Source organism: Garra rufa, chromosome 10, assembly GCF_049309525.1.
Source record: "Garra rufa chromosome 10, GarRuf1.0, whole genome shotgun sequence".
NCBI classification, from domain to species: Eukaryota; Metazoa; Chordata; class Actinopteri; order Cypriniformes; family Cyprinidae; genus Garra; species Garra rufa.
In genome coordinates this window covers 28,364,014-28,373,667 of record NC_133370.1, presented here as the reverse complement: position 1 = coordinate 28,373,667, position 9,654 = coordinate 28,364,014, and the positions used below count along the sequence as shown (strand labels likewise).

The 9,654-nt window shown below is 32.3% G+C and overlaps 1 protein-coding gene across 1 annotated transcript; it reads left to right on the top strand.

Annotated features, from left to right (window-relative positions):
• Nucleotides 1-1,805: 1,805 nt before the first annotated feature.
• Nucleotides 1,806-8,562, top strand: rpp40 (ribonuclease P/MRP 40 subunit). Its single transcript, XM_073849165.1, has 8 exons — nt 1,806-2,057; nt 2,161-2,305; nt 2,402-2,470; nt 3,991-4,086; nt 4,503-4,628; nt 4,737-4,935; nt 5,163-5,297; nt 8,221-8,562. The coding sequence occupies exons 1-8, from the start codon at nt 1,941-1,943 to the stop codon at nt 8,420-8,422; spliced, it is 1,089 nt and encodes a 362-aa protein (XP_073705266.1). The 5' UTR covers nt 1,806-1,940; the 3' UTR covers nt 8,423-8,562.
• The last annotated feature ends 1,092 nt before the right edge of the window (nt 8,563-9,654 follow it).

The following is a 9,654-nucleotide window of genomic DNA, read 5'->3' as shown; positions in this document are numbered from 1 at the left end:
ATATTGACGTGTGACAATATTTTTCTTCTTTAATTAATGTCATATAGTTCATATTAATTTATAGTTATTAGTTATTTCCTAGTTATGAATTGTAGCATATAATAAAGAATCGTAAAGAACATTCAGTCTATAAAGTCACATTTAGTTTTCTACTCCATGTTATCTGGTCTGTCAATCATTGTCCAGTGCAGAAACAATATGACGTACTGTACAGGGCTTGTGCGCACATGATAGTGAGCACGTTTTTCTGCACATGCATCTGTTTACACTCTTTATGACACAACAGAGTGCATTCGGTTTAATAATTAATTATATTACGTTATTATTATTATTATACTGTTCCGGTTGTTTTCTCCCTGGGAATTTCAGTACAATCTTGTTTTTAATGAGAGAACTTATATAATTTACTCAGTTGTTACAAACTTGTATGAGTTTGTTTGTTCTGTTGATATTTTTTAGAATGTTTGGGGGAAAAAGTACTATGGAAGTCAATGGCTACGATCAACTGTTTGGTTACAACATCCTTTAAAATATTTTCTTTTGTGTTCAACAGAAGAAAGAAACTCATAAAGGTTAGGAACAACTTGAAGTTGAGCAAATGATGGCTATTTTCATTTTTGGGTAAACTATATTTCTTAGAGGATTCTTTTGGATTGATTTAAAATTATAAATAAATTCCCTTACAGTTTTGACACTGGGCTTTACATGTTTTTTTTTTTTTTTTTTAAAGAAGTCTCCTGATCACCAAGGCTGCTTTTTTTTATCTAAAGTACAGCTAAAATTGTGACATATTTTTACTATTTAAAATAACTGGCTTCTATTTGAATACATTTTAAAATGTAATTTATTTCTTTGATCAAAGCTGAATTTTCAGCATCATTACTCCAGTCTTCAGTATCACATGATCATTTAAAAGCATTCTAATATGCTGATTTGCTGTTCAAGAAACATTTTTAAAATTATTATTATCAATATTTAAAACAGTACTTTTTTCAGGATTCTTTAATAAATAGAAAGATCCAAAGATCAGCATTTATCTGAAATAAAAAGCCTTTGTAACTTTATACACTATACCATTCAAAAGCTTGGAGTAAGTGTATTTTTTTGGGAAAGAAATGACAGAAATTAATACTTTTATTAAACAAGGATGCTTTAAATTGGTTAAAAGTGATGATAAAGGTTTATAATGTTACAAAAGATTTCTATTTCAGATAAATGCTGTTCTTCTGAACCTATTCATCGAGGAAACCTGAAAAAATTCTACTCAGCTGTTTTCAAATGAACAATAATAAATGTTTTTGAGCAACAAATACGCATATTAGAATGATTTCTGAAGGATCATGTGACACTGAAGACTGGAGTAATGATGCTAAAAATTCAGGTTTGAAATCACAGGAATTTTTGCTGTATTGTACTTCTTTAAAAAACATTACAAATCTTACTGTTCAAAAACTTTTGAGTGGTAGTATTCTGTAAATAACAAAACAGGGAAAAAAAAGATTAAAGTTATGAACCAATTTCTTTGTAAATGTCTTAAAAATTCCCTTTAAAGGGGGAATTGCTTTTTTCTCTTTAACAGTGCAACATATTTAGCTATTATGTGAAATGGAGCAAGATTATTTCGGGTTTACATAAGCCATTCTAGTTTTTTTTTAGTTCTAATATCGTTCCTAGTTTTGGTAGTAACTCAGTTAAACAAATTCACCCTCACGGAATGTACATTTATAATAATCTAGAAGTAGGTTCGATAGATAAGGTAACAAATCCGATGTGTTTTATGATTCCGCCTTGAGCAGGAACTGACGTCAAACGTTTGCGACAAAAGAAGTTGGTACCATTTTTTTAAACATCAAGCCACATAGCTGGGGAGTTTAATAAGCCTGCTCGGTTTTATTCGGGTTTATGTCACAACAATGTAAACATTGCGCATTAATATCAAAATGTCGCCAGAGCTGGTGAAGTGCCCGAGAAGCCTGTTGGTGTGCGAGAAGTCAAACTTCTTGAATGAAAAGTCTCGGCATGACATCCACGTGTCGAAACACAACTTTAATTACAAAGTGAGTTTAAGCATTAAACATTTGCTGAGCATATTAATGTTATGGTTTTGCTTAGACTGTATTTGAATCGCGGTAGTTTCACAGATGAATTGTGTTTCCTCAGATCTCCGTGTTGATACCTGAATGCGGGATCCTGCCTGCTAATATCAGCAGTGTCATCAACAGCTTCAGCCCTTATTACTTAGTTCGGGATCTGCCGGTTTATGAACTACTGGAAGAAACATTCCTTGAGTCACTTGTAAAGAAGGGTATGAGGAGAAATAAGCTATTGTCCAGCATTAGTATATTGCTTCTTGTTTTTTTGGTATTGAATCAGATATTTAGATTTGTATCTTTTTACACAGGAAACTTCTATGCGCTTTCCTACAACACCAAAATTGATGAAGATAATGTCATTGCACTTCTTTCCAGCGGTAAGCAAGAATTATACACAGATAAACATAAGTGTTTGGATCTTTTGGCTGGTTGCATACGTTTATCATGTTAACAGCTTAGACTAGTCTAAAAAGTATTTATCTCGGTCTAGAAGTTCTGTTCTACACTGCCGTTCAAAAATTTTGAAAAGAGTTTTATTGTCAGAGTCTCTTATGATCATCAAGGCTATATTTATTTGATCAAGACTGTAATATTGTGAAATATTATTGCTATTTCTAATATTGGTTTCCTATTTTAATATACTTTAAAGTATATTAATTCATATTACTCCAGTCTTCAGTGTCCCATGATCCTTCAGAATTCATTCTAATATGCTGATTTATTATCAGTGTTGGAAACCGTTGTGCTGCTTAATATTTTTTTGGAACCTGTGATACTTTTTTCTTTGAATTATTATTATTATTATTTTTTTTCAGATGAAGAAAAGGTTAAAAAGAACAGACTTTTTTCAAAATAGAAATATTTTTGACAATATGTCTTTACTTTCACTTTTTATCCATAAAATTATTCATTTCTTTACAGAAAAAAAATGTACTTACCTGAAACTTTTAAATAGTAGTCCTGTATATTGTAACACAAAGTTTCTGTTTTAAATAAACACTTTTCCAGAAAAAAAAAATCACAGGTTCCGAAAATATTAAGCAGCAACAAATTTTCTAACATTGATAATAAATCAGCAATTTAGAATGATTTCTGAAGGATTATGTGACACTGACACTTTTCTCTATTTTTGATCAAATAGATACAACCTTGATGAGCATAAAAAACATATTCAAAAAACATAAAAAATCTTACTGATCCCAAACTATTCTAGAACTGTATGTTTTTTTTTAATTTTCATCTTTATTTATTTATTTTATTTTCAATTATTTTTCATATATTAATATACTTGCCAGTTTGTTTTAGTTAAACATCTGCTAAGAGTTCATTCTGACAAGCACATTAGCATATGTGACCCTGGACCACAAAACCAGTCTTAAGTCGCTGGGGTATATTTGTAGCAATAGCCAAAAATACATTGTATGGGTCAAAATGATTGATTTTTCTTTTATGTCAAAAATCTTTAGGAAATTAAGTAAAGATCATGTTCCATGAAGATTTTTTGTAAAATTCATACTATAAATATATCAAAATGTAATTTTTGATTAGTAATATGCATTGTTAAGAACTTAATTTGGACAACTTTAAAGGTGATTTTCTCAGTATTTTGATGTTTTTGCACCCTTAGATTCCAGATTTTCAAATAGATGTATCTCGGCCAAATATTGTCCTATCCTAACAAACCATACATCAATAGAAAGCTTATTTATTGAGCTTTCATATGATGTATACATCTCAGTTTTGTCAAATTTAACCTTATGACTGGTTTTGTAGTCCAGGGTCACACATAGATATGGCCACAAAATGTTTATTAAATGGGGTTTTTAAAGTTTAGACCTGTAGTTGTAATCTCTGTATTTTAACAAATATTGATTTTAATCTTTTTTTTCCCTCCCAGGTCAGTTAATTTTGTCTCTAGATAAAGACACATATGAACAACTTGGCTTGGAGGGACGCCCATCTCAGTACAATCACAAAAAAGCCATGAGATTTGGTAAATCTCTTTATTCTCAGTAGCTTTTGATCCATGAAATTGTGTTTTATTCATACGTAAATATATCCACCTTATTCTTCAATGCAGAAGTAAATCTATGGGCGAGACTTCCGCTTTGTTAGCCGCTATAGGGAAATTGTGCGAGAATAACAATGTGCAGTAAACAGTAAAACTATTTGCACTACAAACCAGTGTGTTCATAATTAAGATAATACATTAAAATAATATGGTAAGACACACCAATTTGCAATATCAAGCTGCAAAACGAGCTGTTTTATACAGATAAAAATAAAAATAGCTGGACACGGACCGGAAGCCAAACCCATAAAATTTATAAATGGCCGTGCCCACTCTTACAGGAAGAAAAAGGTGGATAAACACTAGTACGACAATTATAAAATGTCTTTGTCTTTTAGTCGTGACTCTGGATCTCACCGACAAAAGCTTGACCCCAGGCACCAAACGATATCAGCGGGTTCTGTCAAGTTTAAAGGACAGACTACCACTCAAATATGACTTTCTTTTCACTAAATACAACACAGGTTTGTCTTAAATAATCCATTATCATCATCATCATCACTGACCTTAACAAACATTTTTTTTTAAATTGCTTTATCCTTTTGTTTTTGTTTTTTGTTTTTTTTTTTCAGGTGCAGATGAAGATCAGACTCTTAACAAGCTGTTGTCCCAGTACTCGTACGAGGAGCACAAGCCTGCTTTTAGCCATAATATTCTGAAATATATACCATGTCCCATACTTTACCCATCAGATATACAAGGAAAGACACTGTCATGTGAGCCACATCAATTCTTGGAGTGGCTTGGAGCAGTTAACTTGGACATCAGCTGGTGAGTGAGCTAAGGAGTGATTATAAAGTGGTAAATGCACAAAAGCCAGTCATCATGCAACGCTCTTGTTCGATTGTCATCTGTTAAATATGAGAATTGGCTCCATATATTGAACAATTAGTGTTTTGTGGCACAAAGAGACAAAAATGAAATTGTCTATGACACTAAAGCAGTTCTGGATGGATTTGTCTGTATTTCTCAATTTAACTGTGTATGTTTTTTTTTAGTGGCAATGCTGCTGACAGTTTCCTGTCTACATATGTGTGTCCAGAGCCCTATAGCTCTGTCAGTCAGGCCTTGCTGTGCACCGTGACTGGCTTTATCTCGCCCGAGAATGTGTTTGTGCTGCTGCAAGAACTCAGGTGAGAGCCCAACGTTAATGTTACACAGTGTTAGAGGTAATGCAAGTTACATAATCAGATTACTTTTTCAAGTAGCTAGTAAAGTAACATGTTACTGTTACTTTTTAATTTACAAGAAAATATCTGAGTTGCTTTTTGAAATAAGAAACCCTAGTTACTTTTTTCCCCATTCATTGATTGACCGCTTTCTTGTCTCCATGTTGAAAGAAATCGGGAGTAAAATGTTACTGTAGTTCTAGAACATTGAATAAAAACAGTGAAATGCAACTCTGAATATGACGCAAACCTGCAATAATTAAATGTTAAATAACACAAATATTCTTCATGTATTAATCCCAAATTTTAACCAGTGTCTCTGATGCTGACCTTCGATGATCCAATTCATACTGATAAGCAAAAATCAAGATAAACATTTGTGCTTCTTTTATTATTGCTGAAGTGTGTTGAACGTGAATTTACTTTTCCTTCAGCTTGAGGCTTATTCTTTTTACTTTTGGTATGATAAGGCTTTTACATTTGCCAAAATAGAACTTTTTATATTTAAAACAAACAAGCAAGCTCTGCTCAGATTTAAAAAGTACCCCAAAAGTAACCTAACGCATTACTTTCCATAAAAAGTAACTAGATAATGTAATTAGTTACTTCTGAGGCAGTAACGCAATATTGTAATGCATTACTTTTAAAAGTAACTTTCCACAACACTGCTGGTACATACTGTACATCTTAATAAGCAAAGACAACTAGAAGTAAGTCATTTCCCTGTGAACACTGTGCACAATAATCACAACATTAATCAAGATGGTCATTATTTTCACAATTCTGTGTGGTAATTTGTGTGGTACTGAAGTGCACTTAAAGTACACTTCGAAGATTGCATTTTATTACTGTCACAATAGAAGTTTTACTTTACAGTATATTTTAAAATCATTGTTTTAATCTCATTGTTTAGTCTCTTCATGCTGTAAAGAAGACTAACATACTCAAGCACAAGTACTTGATCATTTTAAAGGATTAGTTCACAACAAAACACCCTTTTTACTCACCCCATTGTCATCCAAGATGTTTGTCTTTCTTTCTTAAGTCGTAAAGAAGTAGTTTTTTTAATAAAACATTTTAGGAATTTTCTCTATGTAGTGGACTTCAGTGGTGCCCCCGAGTTTGAACTTTTAAAATGCAGTTTAAACGTAGCTTCAAAGTGCTCTAAATGATCCCAGAAGAGGAATAAGGGTCATACCTATCGAAACGATCGGTAATTTAAAAAAATAAATGAATAATTATACACTTTTTAACCACAAATGCTCATCTTGTCTAGCTCTGCGATGCACATGCGTACTCCGGTTCAAGACAGTTAAGGTATGTCAAAAAACTCCCATCTCATTTTCTCCTCCAACTTTAAAATCGTCCTACATCGCTGCAGAAGTACCGACCCAGTGTTTACAAAGTGAACGTGCAAAGAAGATCAAATGCCCTTTACAAAAAAACAGCGATGTAGGGCAATTTTGGAAGTTGGAGAACATTAGATTAGAGTTTTTCTACATACTCTAACCGTCTTGAATCGGAGTACGCATTAGCGGTTAAAGGGTGTATAAACATTAATTTATTTAAGAATATGGCAGATTGTTTTGCTAGATAAGACTTTTATTTTAGAGCCCTTTGAAGCTGCATTTAAACTGCATTTTGGAAGTTCAAACTTGGGGGCACCATTGAAGTCCACTATATGGAGAAAATTCCCGAAATGTTTTCATTAGAAAAGAAAACTTCTTTACGACTGAAGAAAGAAAACATGAACGTCCTGGATGACAAGGGGGTGAGTAAATTATCTGTAAATTTTTGTTTTGGAAGTGAACTAATCCTTTAACAGTAGTGTGCCATGCAAGATTACATTCAATACCAGTTTATTTTAAATGCACTAAATTTAAACTTTCTCATTACAGTTGTGTAATTACAAATATTTTTAAATACATGATGACCCAGAAAAACTTTTCCTGTTTTAGCCACAAGTACATTTCAAACAATCTTTTATGGAATTACACTCGAGTTGAATTTTATAATGATATATTTTAGAATGTTTAATTTGTGTCTGCCATGTAATAGCTGATGAAGCTGATTTGGCGATTAAATTTAAGTATGGCATGTTTCAGCAAATGTCATTACAGTGTATTTGAGTTTTTAAAAAAATGCTTGTCAGTGCATTCAGCACACTTGAACCATATTTCACTATACAACAGAGATTACAAACAAAGATGTAAACACAAAGTCCTTCTTGAGTGGGTAAAAAAAAAACCTTCAGCTAATTGCATTTCACATAATTTTAAATTATAATATTTTCGTTTAATTGCAATTCAGTGTCTGAAAACTTTTAAGTTTGCACATAAAAGGACAGTTTACCCAAAAATGAAAATTCTGTCATTAATTTCTCACCCTCATGTCGTTCCAAACCCATAAGACCTTTGTTCGTTTTCAGAACACAAATTACAACCTTTTTGATGAAATCCAAGAGCTTTCTGATCCTGCGTAGACAGCAATGCACCTGACACATTCAAGGCCTAGAAATTGTTGAATAAAGTTGTTATTTTTGTTTTCTTTGCGAACAGTATTTTTGTACCTTCATAAAATTACGGTTGAACCACTGATGTCACATGGACTATTTTAACAATGTCCTTACTACTTTTTTGGGCCTTGAACGTGGTAGTTGCGTTGCTGTCTATGCAGGGTCAGAAAGCTCTTGGATTTCAGCAAAAATATCTTAATTTGTGTTTTGAAGATGAACGAAGATCACATGAGGGTGAGTAATCAATGAGAGAATTTTCATTTTTGGCTAAACTTAAGTCTATATATAAGTGTACTTAAGTATATTTCCGTAATGCATACTCTTTTTAGAAGTATGCTAAAATTGTTTATTTCTCTATCCTGATTCATGCAGGCAGTATTTCGATGAGCCGAATTCGATTGCACCGTGGATTTCTCTCACTGTGCATGGATTTATGGATAGTCCCGTGTCGTGGGGAGCCACAGAACATGGATTCCTCAAAGGTGGTGAAAACTTATACAATTTTGTTTGCTTCAAGAATCAGGACTACTGGTTACACATGGCTGCCGGTGCTCAAGATGGCTGCCCACCCTAAAACAATGGATGTTTGACACTGATGACCTCATTTTTTTTCTTTGTTATAATGTAAAATACAAATGTAAAATGCACGGTGTTGTTTCAAGTTTTTTTATTAAAATTAAATTATAAGAGGACAAGAGTAAGTAAAAAAAAATGTATAGAATATCATCAATTTATTTGGACCAGTCATTTTCACAGCTGTTACATGTTCAGAAACCTAAAAATAATCTTTACAGATTGTACAATTTATAGCATTTAGTATATCAACTATAAGAAATAAGCCTTGCAATTATATATATATTTATAAAATAATCAAATTTTGACCAGCATTTGAAACTAAAGGCAGATCACATATGTACAGCTTTGCTGAAAGTCAGAAAATGCTGATAATAGATATACTTTTGTCAGTGAAGTGACTGGAACAAAGTTATTTGTTTTTCCTCATGTATAGAGTCAGCAATGTTTTACATCAAACTACAACACCCTGTATACAGAATTCAAAAACATCCATAATAGAGAGAGGGTTGAGCTCAGATAATGTCTCCAATTTACAAAAAAAAAAAATTCAGATATTGCAAAGCTGCATTAAGAAAATTAGGATGCGTTTCTGGTTTTGTCCTTTATGGTTATGAACAGATATTGAATGTTAATTATCACAGATCAAACTAGTTTCATTGACATCAGTTTATAGGTCAATGAAGCAGTGTTTACAAATCACAAGTTAAAATACATAGGACATTATTAATGTCACAATGCACTTCATAATCAAATACAACCTGCAACATTGGTTTGGAAAATCTCCATTTAAAATAACTGAACAAAAGCATTCAATAAGTATAATAGAAAGAATCAAAACAATTCTATCCACAATCATAAATATAATTTCGTAAACAAGAATTCATTTTACAAAACCATTTGGGAAAGGGGGGGGGGGCATAAGCATCTGTTAATCCATGTTAAGGAACCACTTCAGCAACTCTATCTATGGTCAATAAATACTGAATACAATTAATAACATATATAAGTTACACATTTTATTATCGGGGCAAAGTCGAATTAAATTAGTTTACTTTCAGAACAAAAAAATAACAGATAATGTACTCACCCCCTTGTATTCCAAGATATTCATGCCTTTCTTTCTTTAGTCATAAAGAAATAGTTTTTTGAGGAAGACGTTTCAGGATTTTTCTCCATATATTGGACTTCAATGGTGCCCCAAGTTTGAGCTTCCAAAATGCAGGTCAAATG